The 22,739-nt window shown below is 35.2% G+C and overlaps 1 protein-coding gene across 1 annotated transcript; it reads right to left on the reverse strand.

Moving 5' to 3' along the window:
* Positions 1-458: 458 nt before the first annotated feature.
* Positions 459-21,825, reverse strand: LOC128206933 (pre-mRNA-processing factor 6-like). The gene is made up of 23 exons (XM_052909672.1): positions 21,728-21,825; positions 21,239-21,298; positions 20,987-21,071; positions 20,264-20,461; positions 18,857-18,951; positions 17,589-17,670; positions 16,922-17,044; positions 16,200-16,294; positions 14,375-14,567; positions 12,483-12,609; positions 11,771-11,889; positions 11,122-11,284; positions 10,092-10,200; positions 9,318-9,387; positions 8,541-8,662; positions 7,508-7,601; positions 6,795-6,959; positions 6,088-6,189; positions 5,783-5,857; positions 3,943-4,144; positions 3,227-3,365; positions 2,710-2,836; positions 459-2,089 (listed from the first exon to the last, which is right to left on the reverse strand). Exons 1-23 carry the CDS (start codon positions 21,814-21,816, stop codon positions 1,937-1,939), a joined length of 2,787 nt encoding a protein of 928 aa, XP_052765632.1. The 5' UTR covers positions 21,817-21,825; the 3' UTR covers positions 459-1,936.
* Between the last annotated feature and the right edge of the window lie 914 nt (positions 21,826-22,739).

The following is a 22,739-nucleotide window of genomic DNA, read 5'->3' on the forward strand; positions in this document are numbered from 1 at the left end:
TTCAGCTGTAATGGCAGGATTTACAACACTATGCACTGATGACTAGGAAACAAACTGAGAAACTTTCAGCTATACACATGTCATGTGTTAAAGAACCAAATAACATTCCTGGGGGATAATAACCTGAACCAATCATACACTAGGCTATGAGCTAGAGATTGAACCCCTTACCTTCTGGTGAGCCATCTAGTCGGATATCACAAAGCAATTGGACTGGGGTCATCTAACTGTCAAGGGTAAGTTACCAGGATCCATGCCCACAACAGGTTTCTTTTCTAATTCAGAGTCTAAACTGTAAGCCAACTACTTGGCGATGACCACTCAAATTAATTGAGATCATCCACTTTTCAAGGGCAAGTTTCATGATCGCATGGTGTTGTTCTTTCTTATCCTGAGTCTGAATAGCCAACTACTCAGCACTACCACCCAAACGCATTAGCGTCATCAACTTGTCAAGAGCAAGTTACCAAGTTCCATGGCCATAGCATGTTTTTTGGGAGGGAAAAAAAGAGTTACTTTCTGCATTGCTGACCACAGATTTAACAGACTAGCAGAAAACTAATTAAAACACAATTTACAGACAATGACATTTATTCTGTAACATTAGAGACAAAACATGGAAGTATAATGAATATCTCCGAAACAAAAAAACACATGAAAAAAATTTGTCACTCACAATTAAGCTAAGTCTATATTATAGATAAATTGTTATGAAGGATAGATTTCTTTCTTATTCATTATTCTATTCGATTTTTTTGGAGAGGGCCGTAATTGAGGTTGGTATAACTCGTGGCCCAATACATGTACCTTTGCATTTTTGATAATGAATTATTTGTCTCAAATACTATATTAGCCTATTTATGTTGTATTGATAGTTTCATTGTATTAACACTCATGCAGTTAAATATTATTAAATAAGATTCGTTTTTTTTTCATCATTAAAAATCCTCATTTCAACATTATAGCGAATATTTATAATTTTTACGTATCAAGGCATAATATTGTCATCATTTAATAGCCATAAATTGATAGAGCTGTGGTTAAATCAGAGGTCGAAATAATGATTATGAATGATGTTTTTCTTGACTTGTTTATTCAAGCTGGCAGAGAGTTTCTGAAAAACAAATCCGACACCTTGATAATAATAATTTTAATAGCTTGCTGTAGGCTTTTTCATATTGTATTTCGAGAAAAAATATCTGAATGGGACAAAATTTATCAGAAATATAAGTGAAATAAAACCATTACAATAACAAATAAATCTACAGCATATACATATATAAACATTTAGATTATTTTCAGCACGGTTGTATACATCAGTTGTCGAAATTAGCACAAGCCCGCAAGCCCTGCACTGGTAAAGTGTCTTCCGGGCTTGCTCAAATTCTGAATTTTATACAGCAGGGCTTGTTCGGGAATTTGACACCAAGCAAGAGTATAAAAATTCGGGCTTGTTCATACAAAAATCTAATTTTGATGACTGATACATGTGGTAATATTTGGTTTGTTTTAATCCTTATTCACATTATTACATTCACAATGACAATCTTGCTTTTGCTATGGTGATAGTAAATGAATTATGTCATCACCTTGTTAACTTCTGACCCAAGAGAGGGAACTCTGTTGCTACAGTTCATGAATAATGCCATCATGTCTTCATTTCCTGCTCCAAGGGAGATAACTATGTCGATTGTTCATAAATAATGGCTTTCAACTTGATTTTCACAATTTTCAGCTCCTCCACAAAGGTAACTCAACTATGCAGAGATTTAAAAAAAAATGACCTGCTTAAAGGGATACTATGTTGAAAGTTTATAAATGGTCATAGCACAACTTTAGCTCGCAGTTTTAATACCAGACCCAAGGGACCAATAACTACATAGACATTTCAAAAATCCTGACATCACATTTAATCTTTCTGAATCAGGGGAGGAAACTATGTTGGTATTGGCAAGGCTTCTGTCACTAAGGGAAGTAACTCTTCCACTTTGAGACGCCAGTTTTTGATGTTTTTCGACACAACACACCAGTGTTCACCGTGTCGAGGTTCGGCATTTGTGCAGCGCTTGAGGATATTGGTCTGCGTTTCCTGGAATTAAGAACAATTTACCATTCATCTGGTGATCTTACACTGAAATAATCAATTTTTTACTTTTTATTTTATGCATAAAGAGGATTTAAAAAAAATAAATATATTTTTTCAGAAATGCAAGCCACAATTTATGTGATTATAGTGTTTTTTTCGGAAATGACATTATTTTTGTCCCAGCCCTGTGCGAGCTGAGCTGACATTTGATCAAGACATAATGGGCTAAAACTCTTTTTTTTTTCCTTTAAAAATAATAAATATTTTCACTGTTAAGAACAACAAAATATAAATTTTATTTCACTAAAATCTATGTTTACTACCAGGAAGCATGTAAAAAATGTATTTTTTTTTAAATTCAACCACATGGAAGTATCATTAGATTAATAAACTGCCTCCGCGAGACACGTTTCCGCCAACGATGCCACCAATTTAACAAGAGTGTGAGTGGCCGAGCATATAAGAGTCTGTGTGTCATATAACAGGTTATGGGTTTGATCCCCACTGGGGGATACTTTCACATGGCTCCTCAAAATGGTAATGAATTCTATAACCTCATAAGCTTCTGCCACCACTAAGTTAAAAGATATATGTATAAAGCTAATTCATAAAGGTTAACATACCTCATCTCCATGCATTAGTTCAAACTTGTAGAAGTTTGCCCATGCATCACCGTTATCCTGGTCAATCTTCACAGTCCGATTAAACCATTCCCGAGCCTTGCCGATCTTACGCTCAGACCAGAACATTCTGTAAGAAACACAACCCTATTAAATTGGGATGAGATTAAGGTTGGAATAAGTGAACTTTATTTTAGCTTTAATAAACTAGTAATGCAAAATTTATGTACCAGTTAAATATTTTTTTGAAATGTAAGAATACCAAATATGACAAGCTCAAAGAGAGAATGTATAAAAAGTGTAGACATGGAAATGGTTTTCAATTTGCACAGTCAAAAGATTTAGGAAAATTGAACAAGTGATAGATACAAGGCCAAGTTAATGATTATGAAGTTGTGTTAAGTAATAGTGGAGGGGAATTATGCATGTATTTCATGAATCTAGATGTTTTTAGATGTTATTACATGAAGAGAAGTTTTCTCTTAAAACACCAAAAAAATTGTCAACACCAGCCACATACTTTGAGGCTGCCAGCAGTACATTTGCGTCATGCTCACACCGTCTGAGAGCGTCCACTGACTTTGTCTTCCTCTGGGGTCGAGGCTCCATGAAGATGGCCTCCGACCACAGAATACCCGAGCTTGAACACTCCTGCAGAGCTGAAATGGAATCATTAAATGATTAAGATTTATGTGTGAACATCTAGATGCTAGTAAATAATGTTTGGACAAAGGCATTAGGTCACATTAGGAGAAATGATAAATTAAGAGAGAAATGGTATTTACAAAAATGCAGTGAGTTTCATCGATTTCTCTTTGCTGAAAAAACCCACCCTATTTCAGAACATCCTGCTAGTTTATACTTTATATATATATATAGGGTATATCAAATTGATTCTATGTGTCAGGGTCCAATTTAAAATCCTACATATCTGGCAGGTAGAAATTCTGTTCTTTGAAAAGAACAGGATCTTCTAGTTTCTTTGACATAAAGTACAGAATGGAGTTTACCATTGAAACTAAATGTTATGGTCATATGCACGTGTAGACGTAACGTACATCTGTGAAGCAATTTAACTGTAAAAGCTTTTTTCTTTAGATGCTCATTATCCTAGCACAAATGTTGTTTTTTATTTGACAAAAATATAGCCTTAAAAAAGTGGATGAAATATGGTACACTGCTCTGAAGATCTATCCATCAGCTCATTAGAGTCTAAAAACGTTTGACTGGTCATACCTTTTGCCATGAGGTTCTGGGCAATGTTCCGCATTCCGCCACGGTTTTCAAGACGCACTGCCTCCAACCAGAGTTCTGGAGTCTGCGGGTTCTTCAGACGAGCCTTCTCTAGTATAGACCGAGACTTTATCAGCTGCCCAGACCTCTCTTCCAGGCGTGACAGAAGCAACCACAGGGGAATGGCGTGTGGACATTTCTTTAACTGAAATGAAATTAAGGTAATGCGTTTTAAAAATTTGAAAAAGAGATACAGTCATGTTTGTGTGGGTCATAAAAATTTCAGAAGAATCAGTCTTCAAAATACTTATGTAAGAATTCTAGTTTATTCATTCAAGTCTAATTTCGATGACTGAAGTTTTTAGTGTCAGGATGCCAGGGTCTTTACAGAATGTATTTCTTTTTTTAAAGACATAATCAGGAATTGCAATATGTTACTCAATTATGAGGCATGCTAATATTTTACTCCTTTTGGGCTTGAGACTTATTTACAGATTGTTCTAATTGGATCAGAAAACTATGCTATGCAGAAAACACATGTACAAATGAACTTTTTCATATTTTACATTTCTTCAACTGTAAGGCAATTAAGGGAAATGCAATGTGCTTTAAAAGTTTGAAAAGGAGATACATGTGAAGGATGCTCTTATAAAAACCATAAGAATCAGTTGTCAAAATAGGAAGTCGAAATACTTGTTTAAGAATTCTAGTTTATTCATTCAAGTCTAATTTGATGACTGAAGTCTTTGGGTCAGGATGCCCGGGTCTTCACACATTGTATATCTTTTCTTGAGAGACTTAACAGGAATTGTTACATGAAAACTCAATTAGGAGCATTTGCACCTAAACACATGTCTATAATTTAATAATCTCATAACCAAAAGTGTTATAAGCCTACCTGACTTCCATTAGATGTTCCCCTGGCTAATCAATCCAATAACTAACCCCCTGGTTAAAAGCCTACCTGACTTCCATTAGATGTTCCCCTGGCTAATCAATCCAATAACTAACCCCCTGGTTAAAAGCCTACCTGACTTCCATTAGATGTTCCCCTGGCTAATCAATCCAATAACTAACCCCCTGGTTAAAAGCCTACCTGACTTCCATTAGATGTTCCCCTGGCTAATCAATCCAATAACTAACCCCCTGGTTATAAGCCTACCTGACTTCCGTCAGATGTTCCTTTGGCTACACAATCCTCTAACTAACCCCCTTGTTATAAGCCTACCTGACTTTTATCAAATGTTCCCCTGGCTACACAATCCTCTAACTACTCCCTTGGTTATAAGGCTACCTGACTTCTGTCAAATGTTCCCCTGGCTACACAATCCTCTGACTAAGCCCCTGGTTATAAGCATACCTGACTTCTGTTGGATGTTCCCATGGCTACACAATCCTCTGACTAACCCCGGGTTATAAGCCTACCTGACTTCTGTTAGATTTTCCCGTGGCTACCCAATCCTCTAACTATCCCCTTGGTTATAAGGCTACCTGACTTCTGTCAGATGGTTCCCTGGCTACACAATCCTCTGACTAAGCCCCGGGTTATAAGCCTACCTGACTTCTGTTAGATTTTCCCATGGCTACCCAATCCTCTAACTATCCCCTTGGTTATAAGGCTACCTGACTTCTGTCAGATGGTTCCCTGGCTACACAATCCTCTCGCTATTCAATCCTCTCACTAACCCCCTGGTTAAAAGCCTATCTGACTTCCATCCATGGCTTCTATGAGTTGTCTCCCTGGCTGCTTTATCTGTATTATGTCACATACCCCCTAGTTGTAAGCTTTTCTGGCTTCTATAAGATGTCTCCCTGGCTACTTAATCTGTGTTATCTCACTTACCCCCTGGTTATAAGCCTCCCTGGCTTCTACTAGATGTCCCTCTTGTTCCTCAATCTGACCTTTCATCATCCATAACTGCAACCAAAACAGTTCAGGAAAATGGTGAAAACATAATAAAAAAACATCTAGACTGTAAGAGATGGACAGCGTAAAGTTTGAATTGATTCATTTCACATTAGGGCAGTTTGTGACCAGTTTGGAAAAATCAAAAAGTTTGAATCAATCAACAAGGAAGTCAGTTTGTGTTGGAATGATCAATTTTTCACTTGGGGAAATCAGCATAAAGTTTGGATTGATCCATTTACCTTAGGGAAGTCAGGGTAGTGTTTTGTGGCATCTTCCAGCAGGGATTTGGCGTTGTTTATTTCACCCATACACCATTCCAGCTTCACAGACTTCATGAACACCTGTGACACAAAATACCAAAATGTCAATAACACTTTAAACCATGATATTTTCAAATACATATATGGAAACAAAAGGACAAATAGTTTCATAAGGCCTAACAAAAAATACATTTGGTTCGGGTTACCCGACCCTACCTACGGAATAGTCGCCGACCCTACCGTTTTTATAGTCAGTTTGAAAAAATAATAATGAAAAACTAAAAAAAAAAAAAAAAAAAATATTTTTTTTATTGCTTTTCTTTATGTAGTTTTAAACCTTAATTGCTTATATACAAGATAACTTTAACATCATTCTCCAATGATGAAAATGACATTCTTATATAAAGCCTAATAAAAAAATTAAAAAAAGCCTACCTACCCTACCTATTTTTGAAAAGGATGTAACCCTAACCAAACAATTTTTATTTAGGCCTTACCTGAACTAAAAAAAGAATTTTATTATTATTTATAAATATTAAAAAACACCCACAGCATATCATCTTATGCAATGTGCAAATATTATGCCCAAAATTAAATGAGCATTAAAACTTGCCTTATATATTTCCTTTCTATGTATAACGCCATGTTAATATACTGCATAAATAAGGATGAAGAAATTCACTCACTCGAGCAGTTGGAGCACTAGCTCTTGCCTTCTGCAACAAACGTCTGGCACGTTCAAACTCGTTATTTTCTGACTCCAATTTCACAGCCGCCAACCAAATCTCTTCACTGTTAGGGTTGGCCTGGAACGCCAGTGCTAAGATGCTCCTAGCAGCCGGGACATCACCCTACAAGGGAAAGGGATAAGAAATATTGTTACTTTGTGAATTGGCTTGAAAGTCTTGGATTTAACTCATATAAAAGATGGGCAATAGAGATTGCCCTTGATTGGCCTTCAACATGCTTCTTTTGGCTGGTATACATTTTCAATGATTGCTGTACATCGCCCTTCAAGAGACAGAGATTACGAAACTGATCGTATCACTAAACTTTTGAAAAGAAGAGATGAAGACTGCTCTTAAATGTTATCGTCATAGAACATAATTATTCTTCAACATCTTGTGCCAGTGTTCTTGGCTCAAATATGCAAATATTAATATCATGTGAAATTACTACAAAAAAACATTAAAGGGTAAATCATGCTGAATGTATCACAAATAACATGCTCCACTTTTATTAGCACATATTATGAACACATCTTTCGGAATGAAAAATATAAAAAATTTTTTTTATAATATCAGAAAATCCTTTAAGACAAAATTGAACCAATAAAGGCTAATGTTCAAACTAAGGAAATGCATACATACATCTGTATCTGTTGATATAAGTTACTTACAGCCAACCACTTAGACTTTGCTCCCATCAGCCAAAGGACCTCGGCTTTCGGGCAGTGAGCCACAGCTCTCTGTAAAAGAGCTTCCAAAGACTCCCTGAAAGATAAGGCAAGTGAACTTAAGACAAGTTAAGATAAGGTTGTCCCGATCAGCAAAAGCAGTAATGTAAAAGGGCGTCAAAAGAATTCCAGTTAGCTTAGACCAGTAAAGATAAGAATAGATGAGATGAGTCCCTGTTTGGTGAGACCAGTTAAGATAAATCTCTATGAGATACGAAAGTTAAGATAAGACCAGTTAAGATATAGATCAGGTATGATAAATCCCTGTAAGTTTAGACCAGTTAAGATAAATCCCTGCAAGTTTAGACCAGTTCAGATAAATCCCTGAAATATTAAACCAGTTAAGATAAATCCCTGTTAGATAAGAACAGTTAAGATAAATTCATCTAAAAGAAGGCCAGTTCAAATAAATCACTGTTAAGATAAGACTAGTTTAGTTATTCCTTGTAACCTTAGGCCAGTTCAGCTGAAACCCTGTAAGATTAGACCATTCATATAATTAAGATAAGTCCTGTTCTCCTTATCATTTCAAGTTAATTATTCTTTATGTCAAATAACATAAGCCTATCTATGATTAATCCTTAGTTAATGTAATACCCATTTTTGGCTGTCATAGTATATATTCATGTTAAAATATACAAATTAAACTGGGTATATTTCTCTGAAATTTATCATCCCTTCATCATTATAAGAACATTATACTTCTAATGTATTTTAGTAACCTTATTACTCTCTATGAACCAACAGAAACTCTTCAATGAATAAATCATTTTTATACCTATTTTTATACGCCCATCTTACGATGGCCGTATTATGGGAACACCCATGGCGGGCGGGCGGCGGGCGGGCGGCTCCACAATGTTGTCCGCTCTCTAACTTGAACATTTCTCATCCAATTTCCACCAAACTTCATGAAAGTGTTTGTTGGTGAAATATCTAGTTTATTATTAATTTAAATTTACAAATGACAATTTACCTTGTTCCATAGTTCTTCTCAAAGTATGCAGCTCGCAGCCAGATGCTTTTCTTACTGGGGAAAACTGAAAGAGCATAGGCATAGATGGCGCGGGCACACTCGTATGCACCATGGACCGCACACTGTAATGGAGAATTATGGATGTCAACATCTGAATACATCCTTTAAAAGATATACGGGTTAAAGCTAGGTTTTAAAAGGATAGGCGATGCAAAAGAAGGACAGGGTGCTTTTGGAGATAAGACACATTTTATTATATCTGCCTATGAAAAACTAAGTCTTGAACATAATGAATTTGACAGAAAATGTTAGGAATTGTGTTAAATGGAAGTAATATTACATTTCAACTTCCAAATTTATTTAAAACAAAAGATATATTGACAGTCTTAAGCAATTATTTCTATGAAGGCAGAACTATCAAAGCAATGTGAGTCTTGAACCAGAAAAATCTTAAAGTTTAAGGCTTAAAGCAAAGCGTGAGTCTCAAGGCAAAAGTTCAAGTCTCAAGGCAAAAGTTCAAGTCTTAAAGCAAAAGTGTGAGTCTCAAAGCAAAAATGTGAGTCTCAAAGTAAAAAAAGTTTAAGTCTTAAAGCTAAAGTGTGAGTCTCAAAGCAAAAGCGTGAGTACTAAAGGCAAAAGTTTAAGTCTTAAAGCAAAAGTGTGAGTCTCAAAGCAAAAGTGTGAGTCCTAAAGCGAAAATGAGAGATTCAAAGAAAAAGTGAGAGTTACAGGGACTGTGCAATGTGAGAACATATGAACAAAACAAGCAATACTCACAGATTCTGCATCTTCCATCCATGTGTGTTTCTTATCTTCCTCTTCAACACCAATACCTATCACTGCTTGACTGAAACAGTTAATTAGAAAAAAATCAATGTTTGTTTCTGTGTAATATATATTTCTTTCTTATTTTTATTTTTCATAGAGGAAAATGATGTTGATCAAATACTTTTTTAGTTTTCATTAATTTGCCTGAGTATTGATATGTTTTTTCCACTTCATATGTGCATGGACTGCTGGCTTTTATAGAAAATCAGCTGTTTGATTGTATAATTGTGAAATATTGATCAATGATTACCACAATCAACAAGGTCAAGGCAATATCTGGACTCTTTATTGGCATACAGGAGTAAAACATTTATACATTTATTTTGCTTATAAAATATGACTTACATATTTGTTTTACTAAGTTTGGCTCCATTTCCAATGCTAAATCATATAGATTTTTTTTAAAGAAACAATTGGACCCCAAGGATGCTTTTGAGTGAAAAAGTTTGCATTCTCAAAGTCCTCAGCACCTGCCTCCCCAACCCCTCCCCCTTACACCCAACCCTTCCCCATCTCTACTCACACAATGGCCTGGCAGGTGTGCATGCTGTCTGATTTCTCACAGTCCTCGGCATCTTTAACCCCACCCCCTCTCCCTCACCCCTGCCTTCCCCATCTCTACTCACACAATGGCCTGGCAGGTGTGCATGCTGCCTGATTTTTCACAGTCCTCGGCATCTTTAAACCCATCCCCTCACCCCTCCCTCCCCCATCACTACTCACACAATGGCCTGGCAGGTGTGCATGCTCCCTGATTTCTCACAGTCCTCGGCATCTTTTAACCACTGCTCTTTGTTGATCTCGACCATGTTGGCGCGGAGAGAGTTTAGTGCTGAAAGCAATTAAATTATCAATAAGTGGGTTCAGTGACTTGAGATAGCAACTTTTAACAATGACAGATGTCTAATATAAATGGCTGCTGGTCCTTTGGATCTAACTGGGATTTTACAATCTTCGCCAATCTAATTTTGCTTGTTTACAAATATGAATGCAGTGGAATGGAAATTATTTGAATTATTTGAGTTTTATTTGTTCAAAATGTATTGCTTTTTGTTTTTTAAAAGGGCAATTTCAGAGGCTAATTTTGGGAAATATGAGGGTCCTTAGCATGTACCAGCTACAACAAAGAAGGGTTAAAAAGCTCTGCATATTACTATAGCAGATAATAATAGTTATTGAAACTTCTAAAAGATTCATTTTGGTCAAATATTCGATCGAAAGAATTCCCAAATAAAAATTTTGCCATTTGTTTACAGCCTTACAGATTTATTACACTATGTAATGAATTATCATCTCTATTTATGTAATCATTAACATGTGTGTATGTATGACAATTGTGGGTTGTGAGCGCAATTACTGAACCAGCATCCAACGTGCTTACCACTCGTGCATTGCCTCCAATAAACGAGAGTTATGGACCATGCTGTGCATGTGTGGATTTCCTCCGGCAACATGTGTACCAAGTTCAATTGTCATGTTTTGAATGCTTTTTGAATTATGGTTAAAGTTTCTGCACACCGCAACATTTGAATGACCCCAAGGCTATAACAAACTTCACCCTTCAAGAAACAGAGAAGCTGAAAGGTTCTCACCCAGGCAATAAAACTTTTGGATGAACAAGCCTGAACTCTTATACATATATGCTTAGCACCAATTTTGTGAAAAACCTTTGCTTTATAAAACCCAGCATGCCCGGAAGACATTTTACCAGTGCAGGGCTTGCAGGCTTCTGCTTATTTCGACCATTGCTCACCTCTTTCAATGATTTTTTCCACCATTGGTATGTTATTATTGGCTTCTTCCAGCTTAGCAGCACTGACCCATATGAGTCGATCAGTGGGGATATTTTCACGGGCCTTGTTTAACACTTTACGGGCATTGGAGTAGTTCTCCAACCTGGCCAAGGCTAACCAGAGCTGAAATAGATGATGAAAACATTCCTTACATACCATTTACAAAGAAAACTGGTTACAAGTTTAATTTGTTATTATTGACATAATTATGAAATACACAAAACAAAGAAAACTCTGATGTTCATAGTTCCAGAATCCAGGGCTGAAATTTATTTGTATGCATTTGCCAAAATACAGAATATATAGGTTGTAAACTCATAAAAAACTCACTTTTTATTCATCATTAAAGATTGTTGCAGTGAATGTCAATAGATGAAACTCTGCATTATAGTTGACAACAGTGTGTTGCAGCTCTTGACAGTTAAAGAATATAACACAATAAAGCTTGAAAATTATTTCCAAATCATGACTTTTTGTTATTGACAATAATAGGTCAAGTTGTTTCAATTAATCAAAAAGTTAAACTCATAATAATGTTAAGACACAACATACCTCAACACTAGTGGGGCAGCACTCAACAGCTCTGCTAAGCAATTAGACACAACATACCTCAACACTAGTGGGGCAGCACTCAACAGCTCTGCTAAGCATGATTCGAGCTTCTTCCTCATCCTCCATTTCGACAGCAAGTTTCCACAACTTCACAGAGTTTGGTATGTTCTCAAGAGCTGAAATTAATAGAAGGTATTCTGTGTGAGGATGTAACAAAGGTAACAGTACTCTCTAAGAAATTAAACTATTGTAATACCGTAAATCACCGTATATAGGATGCTAGCATTTTTTATGGAAATTCTGGGGGAAACAGTGTATCCTTTATACAGTGATTTACGGTGTAAGAAAGTTTAGAATAAAAGGATTTGTTGACCATCTAAAACTCACAATAACTTATCTATATTTCTACAAAGCAATGAAAATGACATTCATTCCCTTCCAATAATTACCATCACCTTATTCTAACAGCTGATAATTGTCAATCCTGAACCATAGCTGGGGAACTGTTTGAGTATGAAGAATTTTTGCCCAACCTCTTTTGAAATTGTTTCAAAAATCATTTATATCCATTTTAAGCTACCTCCTACTGTTTCTGATGCAAATTTGCTGATGTCCAGGGGAAAAAACCCTCTGTTTAGTACTAAACAATAATCTTAAGTTAAACCTCTCAATCCTGGATTGACCTGGAACTTAAAACCCCCTGCTTATTGCGGGAAAACCCCATAAATTAATTCCTATGTGTTTGTATATCGAGATAATCTTCCCCTACCTTTTCTGAACACTCTTTTCTTTGCCTTGAGTTCTGTTTCCAGGTCAGAAGCCTTGCTCCAGATTCTTACAGACTGGGGGAGCTGTCGCACTGCCTGGGCAACTACAGCTTTAGCCTGGTCCCCGGGCTGTAGAACGAGATAGAATAAGGTATAAGAACGATGTGAGATAGAATAAGGTATAAGAACGATGTGAGATAGAATAAGGTATAAGAACGATGTGAGATAGAATAAGGTATAAGAACGATGTGAGATAGAATAAGGTATAAGAACAATGTGAGATAGAATAAGGTATAAGAACAATGTGAGATAGAATAAGGAATAAGAACAATGTGAGGTAGAATAAGGTATAAGAACAATGTGAGATAGAATAAGGAATAAGAACAATGTGAGATAGAATAAGGTATAAGAACGATGTATTTTAACATCGCAATGGCTTGATTGTTCAGAAAATGGTTCAAGTTAACAATGTTGTTAACATCAGCATTGTTAAATTTTAAATAATTACTGCTCTGGGTGTAAAGTGGACACAATTGTGATCTGGGGTCCGTTTCAATAAAGATTTTTATCGTAAATTGAAATTATCTTAGTGTCATAGTTTCATTATTTTATTACATATTTGAGTGAATTGAACTCGAGTCAGCATTGAAAATGAACACCAAATTGAGTAAATAAAAATAATTGATGTACATGTATTGTTAATCTTTATACAGGTTTAAGAGAATTGAAGTTACGACTAAAATCCTTTATTGAAACAGCCCCCTGCTGTATTTGTAACAAGATTTGAGACAACTGTTTAGGCTGTACTTGTTTCTTTTCAAATATATGAGCACACAATCAAATATTTTATGTTTAAAAGTTAATAACAAGTCGTTAATTATAATCTTAACTTTTCTTTTAAAGCTGCACTCTCACAGATTGAACGTTAATTTCTGAACATTCAGCCTAATGATGAACAAATATAGAAGCTTTTATGGCGACCAACAATTACAGTTTAAAATCAGCTTACAGAGTTTCCCTTTTTAGGAAGTATATTACTACATAGAAATGGGCACAAACTTCCAAATTGAGTAATTGGATGTGCAGACACTTCAATTTGGATAAACTTCAAAAGTAGAAGGCTTCAATGTTCAAAGTATGAAAACCTTGTGTAAATGTTGTTTTTTATTGCCAATAGGCATATTTTCTTTCAATTTTAAATTAATAATGCAACTGCGAATACGCTTGTGATGTTTCACCAGACTTTTTTCACAATAATACTCGTTATGATTTTCAAAATCATTACGACTTAAATGATTAGGAAAATTTCCTGTTAAGTTTTTTATCTGAGTATTTGTTTACATGTTTCTGACAACTGGAAGTTCTCAGAATTATTAGACTGAATAATTCAATGTATTTGAGAATGATCAATTTTGGGAAATAAAATTTTAGAAACGGGTTCCAGTCTGTTCTTAAAGCTTCCTTTTTGCACTCACTTATCTGGAAGACTGACGCTTTTTCTCATTTTTAGTGTTTACAATAATCTTTATCCTCTATATAAATAGGGTTTTACCAGGTTTTCAACGGGACAGGGTGATGCAGAAAAAGGAAAGGGTGCTAAGGGGGAAATGAATTTCACAAACAATTGAAGGAATTGTTTTAAATTGAAGTAATAGAAGGTTTCAACTGCCAAATATGTCAAGTGCATATGAATTGATAATAATATCTATAGCTTAAAACAAAACAAAAGATTTTTTTATTATCTTAAGCATTTAATTCTACACCTGCTGGTCTACATGAGGGCAGAAGAGAGCTACCAAGAAAGGACAGGATGCAGCACTCTTCCAATAACTCTTTCTCTAAAACTCTAATGTGAAGTACAAAATGTACATGAAATATGCCATATATCTCTCACCATAAGCCTGGCTGCCTCCAACCAAGCATCCTCTGATTTCGGACATTCCTCGCAGCCCTTCATGATGAGATTTCTTGCTGCCTGAATCTTCCCCGTCACCTCTTCTAGACGTGCAGACGCGATCCACGCCGGCGGATGTTTGGGATTTGTCTCCCGGACAGACTTTAACAGGAGCCGAGCTTTCTTCACATCACTGAAATTGAAATACCATAGTTTGGTAAAGACATAATTGCGGCATGCAGGACTCAGTGATCATTTTCTGTATTAAAATGACAAACATGCCCTCCTCCTCTTTTTTCCGCCCCTTAAATTTTATCGACTCGAATTTGACAACCAAATTATTTAATGGGACTTAAATAGAATATCACATAAATATGTGAATAAAATCACATTTTTCCGAAAAAAATCTTTAGCTAAAATCAAGATATTTGCGTTCATGGTGGTAGTGATCTTTTCTGCGAGTCAAGGGAGATCACTGCATAGGTTTCAAGTGTTATACCTAAATCAAGGCATATAGCATCCTAAATCAAGACATATAGCATCCTAAATCAAGGCATATAGCATCCTAAATTAAGGCATATAGCATCCTAAATCAAGGCATATAGCATCCTAAATCAAGGCATATAGCATCCTAAATCAAGGCATATAGCATCCTAATTCAAGGCATATAGCATCCTAAATCAAGGCATATAGCATCCTAAATCAAGGCATATAGCATCCTAAATCAAGGCATATAGCATCCTAAATCAAGGCATATAGCATCCTAAATCAAGGCATATAGCATCCTAATTCAAGGCATATAGCATCCTAATTCAAGGCATATAGCATCCTAAATCAAGGCATATAGCATCCTAAATCAAGGCATATAGCATCCTAATTCAAGGCATATAGCATCCTAAATCAAGGCATATAGCATCCTAAATCAAGGCATATAGCATCCTAAATCAAGGCATATAGCATCCTAAATCAAGGCATATAGCATCCTAATTCAAGGCATATAGCATCCTAAATCAAGGCATATAGCATGTGATTTGTACATGAAACGGATAAACATTTGTAAACAAAACAACTCAACTCCTGTTTAAACATATTATACAGTGAATTATAAAACAAAGTGATAAGTATTTTTGAAGAATTTGGTATTTATCAGCATGTGTTAGGGAGAATCAAGTTAATTAGATTTTGGCCAAAATAATTTTGCAAAAAAATGCCATTTTTACAAGTACAGTTCTATCCTTCGAGTTCATCAACATTTCAAATTTGTATTCATTTAGGTGCTTAACATACGATATTTTTTTTGGAATTATTTTTACTGCCTGTGCCTTGCAAATTGGGAAAAATTGATTCTGGAAAAAAATACAAAATCAGGCCAAAATAGCTAATATAATGGTAAATAGACATGTTCAATTTTTTTATGCATGCATTATGATGTGAAAGAGTAAGTATTGTCAAGATTTTGTTTATATTTCAAGAAATTCATTGCTTTTTTTATTCATTAACGTTATCTACATTAATCAAATTGGGAAAAAAATATAAGATTTTGGAAAAAATGGACATTTTAGAAGGCAGTAAATTGCACCAAAAAAAAATCACTGATTATTATAGGAGAAAATATTCCACAAAGCTCAAGTATCAAAGCAAGAGTTATGGGTCCTGCTTGATTTGTGTCAATAGTTACACGTGTTTATATTAATATCTTGATCAATTTATGAGAAAGGGCCAAGTTTGATGTCTTTGCACAACACTGGTCAATGGTATGACAAAAGCTTAAATCTGTGAAACTGCCGACAAATCACACCCCTGAAACAATATCAAAGAAACCTACTTGATATCCCCACCGTGTGATGGCAACATAGATTGGAGATCCGTCAAGTAGCCTTTCGGGTCCACAACTGTCTGTCCACTCACAGAGTCCGATACCTGAGGATGAAACAAATTATGATACAAGTTATTTCACAACAATATACTTGTTATGTTTGTTGGCACAATGGCATTGGGGAAAACCATTTTTCTACAGTACCCACGGGTCAAACTATCAGACCAATTTCCCTAGCAAAATATATGATATTTTTCCCAATCTGAGAAAAATCACAAAAAAAAAACAGAAAAGAAATTCTTTTGACCTGAAATGGTTCTTTCAACATCCTTTATTGTGCGATGTAGTTTTTTCACATTCAGAGATTAGTATGCAATATTAACTGTCATGATTTATTGCACAAGGATTGATACTTCAGCCATTTCTACAATGGTATTCAATATTCAATATTGATCTTATCCTTATTTATGCCTCAGTGATCACATTCAAACTATTGGTCAGCTAAATATACAGGCCAATCAAAACTCTTAATTTCTAATCTTAAATTCAGTTTAATCTAAGTTGCTCATTGAATACAGCCCCAGGACCAATGGTTGTGAAAAATAAGAAACGGGAGAGACACACTCAGCAATTTTGCTTCCAATTAGGAACTAGGAGTTTGGAATTTTTTGTCACCATAACTTAATCATTGGCGAACATATGCAACTGAATATCTCTTAACCATTACCCACCTGTGTTAGCTTAATGTCCATCAGTGTGTTTCTCGCCTGCCCAATTTTCTTCATATCAATGTCTCCTGGAGTTGACCCACCCGGCGTGTTAGTGCCATATGGTGTGTTAAGACCTCCGAATTTCTGAAGTTTTGACAAAGTACATTTGCAATAAAGATACTTAAAGCACAAATAGCATTTAAAGTAAGTAACAGTTTTATTACTCATTGAACAGAAAGGTAGACAGGGCCGTCTGTCAGCACTTAGGAAATGGGGCAAATCTGCCAAAGGAGACTTTAGCAAGGAAAAGGGAATTTCCATAGACACAAATATTCTTATTCTAAAATATAGTTAACTGTATGTTAACTGTGGTGTCATATAGACAGTTACATTAACTTTAGTAATAACTGGGTTCTAGTTACAGAACTACTTTTAAATTTTGGAAAAAATTATGCTTTAAGATGCGAGGAAATTGGGCACAAATTCACCCCTAAATTCATTAGAAAGACAGCCTTGGTAGAGCATAACTAGAAACAAATGCAATTACAGTACCAGAATAACCAGTAGTTTTCAGTCGAATCCCTTTGGCTCAAACTCCCAGGGACTGGCGAAAGTACCTCGGGCCTCGGAAAATTCATGCTAAGGGCCCTTCAATAACTCTTTAGCTAAAACTCTTTTTTTAAAATACCTGATCGTGTTCTGAAAGAACTTTGGAAGTTCCAGTCTGTGCTGCGGCTCTCGACAACACGCTGTCTGGCACTGGGGTGTACCTGGGAAGGGAAAGTATTGATTTTAACCATCAAGTTTTAAATAAAAAAACAAAATGCATGTTTGGATCATCAGGTCAAGGCAGTGGTCGAAATTAGCCCAAGCCCGCAAGCCCTGCACTGGTAAAATGTCTTCCGGGCTTGCTCAAATTCTAAAATTTATATAGCAGGGCTTGTTCAAAAATATGATTCCATGCAAAAGTATAAGAATTCGGGCTTGTTCATCCGAAAGTCTAATTTCGATGACTGTCAAGGTGGTAGATGTATAGGTAGATGCAATTTGTTTTTATTTGAATGCATAAATTGAATTGCTATTAACTCATTTGATTTAAATGATCCATTTAAAAAAACGCATATCCTATGATTTAGGCACAGATAAAAAATATTGGGGATATTTTGGCGCCGTTTAACTGGGAAATTTGTGGCCACATAGCTATCATTTTGTTTTATTATAAAGGCTTATATTTCATTTTTTGTTTATGACTCAATCATATGCTTGTTTATTTTATATCAAACGAATATGCATCAAAATGATAATGCATTCAAGTGATGGTGGGCCTTTAAAATGAACAATTAATGACCGAAAACCCATTACTGATCATGTTATAATTAGAATTCATATTATTTCCTTTATATCAATTGAAAACACATATGAAACAACATTCATGTATTTTGCAATATTTCAAGACCAAAAACCTGTATCTATTGTTTTTTGTATAACAACTACATGTTCTTTTTCTACATAAAACCCTTTCAAATGATAACAAAATAATATACAAGTTATCAATCCTGAAAAATAGCCAGGGGTCTGTTTGAGTGCATGAGAGATTCATGTAATCGTTCCAAAATAATTTAAATTTATTTCAAGGTACTTCCTACCCCTTTGATGCAAATTTCTCAACAAAACACAATCTTTACAATAGTTTGAAGTAAAAAGCTCTCGATCCCGATTTTAGAATTCATTCTGAACTTTAAAACTCCCATACAATTAGTTGGCCAATAAACTGAATTAAATCATTGAGGCATGTATAAGAATAACTATAAGTACTGTATTGAATATGGACTAAGCAAAGTTAATATAACATTTTGCAAACTGTCAATGCCTACACCAAAACTATCACAATACCTTAACTTTTTTCTTCAATAATTAATGGACAAGCTAAACCAGACGTCAACCAAATGTACATACTTCTCTGCCCTGGGGTTGCGTTGTTTTCTGTTCCTCGCATCACCGACTTCCGGGATGTTGAGCCATTCATCCATGCTGACATCTGCCAGGTCTCTCTGTGAATGGAAGGTTAAGAGAACTTTCATAGCGAAAAAAATTGCACAGTTTTATAATATACTTTAATTATGTTCATGTAATTGAGAACAATTTACCATTACTGGGTGAACACTAGTACAAAATTATCAAATCGAAGGATCGAACCAGAGACCCTCTGATCCAGTGTTCCCTGAAACACTAAAACTCAACCATCACCAAAGAGATAAACATATAATAAATACATGTATTTAGTTTAATCAGATAAATAGCATCTTTTAGACTCAATGGAATGAGAATATCTTTAATGCCAATTAAAAAATATTGTTAATTATGCTACATGTACATCTTAGCTTCTGTTTTCTCTCTTATTTCAGTATTTTTTACCAGTCCTTTTAAATACAGTGAAAATAGAGAACTTAAACTGAAATTCTTGTTAAAGGCAGTTTGTTTATATATAAAAATAAATTACTGACAGGTTGACAGGCCTCTTGAACCCTTCTCAATATAACCCTACTACCTGATATGCTAGACACCTTTGTTCAAAAAGTGTTGTTTTTTTTAAAAAGGATGTTTGCAAAACATGAAAATAATAACCATTAACTTTCAAAAGTTGACAACTTGTGATTCAATATTTAGTGCTTCTGGTAAAAATAAATTAAGTTAAGGCTTAAACATTTATCTGAGAGTGAGTTTAGGGCAACAGTCCCAAAAATTCTACCCATGGTAGGGTAGGGACAAAGATTTTTTCAAGTTCAGTCAGAACATTGGCAATATATGACAGATATTCATTTTCCATAAAGCAGCCTTTGTGCCTGAGTTCGCATGACAACAACATCCAGAGGACCTGGGGCAGTGATAATGATCAGTCTCAAGTCTGAGTTCAGACTCAAGACTCCTTATGGCAAAGCTTCATTTCAATGTAATTTTTCTTCTATTATAGCAATGATGGTGAAATTAGCTGAAATACATTAATATTTGAATGTTTTACTTTTATTAACATACACTTCTGCTAAAGAAATGGATAAATATGATTTTTTGTTCATTTATATTCATTTTATTCATGCTTTTCTGAGTCTGAGTCTAGACTTGTGACTGTTCGTAATCATGGCCCAGACCCAGATGCTGTCACAGAGAAACTTTTTTATTTTCCATTTTCATAAGTTATCTTTATATATAACTAAATTGTATTTTCCTTCTAACCTTTTAAGCTTTGTATGTTTTCAAATTATACATCTTGGAATTGAGAATGGTTCAAATTTCAGCTTCATTTCTAATATAACAAATATCTAATATTTATATATTTATTTTATTTTAAATAGAACAAACACACACCTTTAAATCAGAAAACTGCTGCTGAATCTTAGGCCTCTCCTGCCGATATTTCTCAATCTGCTCTTGTAGTTTTTTCTCCCTACGTTCCTTGCGCTTTTCATCCATGCGTTTGTCAACTGCCTCGTACACTGCATCCGCTTCCTCATCATCTTTGTCATATGGGTCCTTGCTGCACAAACTTCCTCCGTATCCGGTAAACTGGGAAACAAAATACAGACTAAATAGCTTTAAACACTGTGCCATAAATATTTTGATTAAAGATGATGATTCCAATTAAAGAACTATACACCTCATATGAAAAATATTACATGAAAAAATAAGAATTGGGAAAAAGATAATGACAATTACAAATAAAACACAATAACATCAGGGGTTCAAACATCTGATTATTGTCAACCCTAAAAAAAAAGCTGGGGGTTGTTTGAGAATGAGGGATTCATGCCTAAAGCAGGGTTAATTGGCTTAGAGCATTTTTTTCAATTGTTTCCAAAGTCATTTATAGAAATTTCAACATACTTCCTACTGTTATTGATTCAAATGTGCGAGCAATATATAAGATATTAACAACTGTTCAATAGTCTGAAATTAAAAACTCTCAATCCTGATTTCCGGATTATTCCTGAACTTTATAACTCATGTACAGTATTGTAGAGAGAGATCAAAAGTGTAACAATTCAAATAATGCTATCTTTATTATTCTGCATGAGAAAAAAGATTTCTTACCTCATCATAGTTAGCATCATTAAGGTCTTCCTCCTCATCATCACCATCCCGCGGTTTCTTTACTGGTGGACCATGGCGATCATCTCTGAAAGTGATTATTAATAATTGTAAACAAAATGAAATTGCAATAAGATTTTTCATTTCAACATTTTGAGATAATAAGGGAATGTGGCTGAATTTCAGGATGATTTGAGCAAGCCAAAAAAGCTTTTTACGAGTAAATTGATTAAATAAACAAACAAGTTTACTTACGAAATATCATCGGCATCTCTTGCAGGACCAATATCAGATCGTGTTGTAAAACCAGTTGCTCTGGAAAATAAAGAGTTATTGCAAATGAAAGACAATATGATTATTAGACCTTTAAGAGTAACAAACACGATTAAGTTGTCTTGTGACACATTACAATTGAAGTAAGATATGTGAAGACTTAGTTAGCAGTCCCCATTAATTCGCTATCAGAAGTGTAAAATTATGACATCATGTAATTATGGGGCCGATACACAAACACCCCTGCTCAATACGTGTTTGCTCTGCTGTCAGCCTGACATAAAAGGATTTGTTGCCAAAACTTCCAAAAATAGTTAGGCAGCAATTATGGGGACCGCTTAAATGCAAAAGCAAAAACCCTACATAACAGTCGCGGAAATAGATGACAATTTAACTTTTACTAGAATGCCCATAAAGAAATGACAAACTATCTGCAAATTATAAACAATTTATCTTTATAATATTACATACCCACGTCCGAGACCAGGGACATATCCAAGAGGAGCTGGTAATCCAATGAAACTCTTTTTCTTACGACTGACGAGCGATTGCACCGACATCTTTGTTGTTACTTTACCGGCTTCCGGTACCGTCGGTTACATAACACCATTACCGGTTACATTTCCTATAACTTGCTCATTTTTGATCAATTTCAATAAATTTGAAATATAAACAGATAATGAAGCATATTCCATTATAGTTCCAACAGAAGAAAATATATGTGAAAAAATACTGAGTTATGAGTGAATTTCACTTCTCAAAAAGTGGATTTCACCTCGATTTCCAAAAAAAAAAAATGCTATTACTTTTTTGTTTTCTTAAACAATTTCAAAAACAGTTGAAATGTAAACCATTTAAGAAGCATATTCCAATAATTTTTATTTACTTTTTAAAATGAATGAGTTCTGAGTGGATTTCATTTTTCCAGTGGAAATCCACCGGATTGCTGTATCACCGCGCACCCCCGCTCAAGAGTCTAAGACAAAATACCTTCGACTCAAACTATTTTTCAATCCTTAACATTCAGCTCTGATTATCACCCAGTTCCCTCTTTCTTTCCTCCCTCAGTTGTATGACGTTTAGATGCCATTCAACGTTGATACACAACCAACTTTTGGGGCTAAATTAATATCGTTGATTTTATATATCTCAGTCAACAATGAAGGTTATTTCCCCCATTTGGCGTGTAAATATCTCTTTAAGGTGCAAAGGGAATGCGATGGGGTCGAGCCATAATGCAGTCCAAAGGCTCAGAAAGATCTTTGATGTTTTCCTAGGGAATTTATAAACTTGTATCTTCCATGGCCGAGAGTGTAAGATAGATTCATCACGACCCGAGCGAAGGGTGTTTTGCGGAAACGAGGTTTACCGAGTTTCCGAAAAACACCCTGCGCGAGGGTTGGGATGAACCTTTTTGACACCTCAGATAAGAAGATCCAATAATTTAACCATGCTAGAAATTCTTATCTTGCCCACGGGCGAA

This window comes from Mya arenaria, chromosome 10, assembly GCF_026914265.1.
Source record: "Mya arenaria isolate MELC-2E11 chromosome 10, ASM2691426v1".
Classification (NCBI taxonomy): Eukaryota; Metazoa; Mollusca; class Bivalvia; order Myida; family Myidae; genus Mya; species Mya arenaria.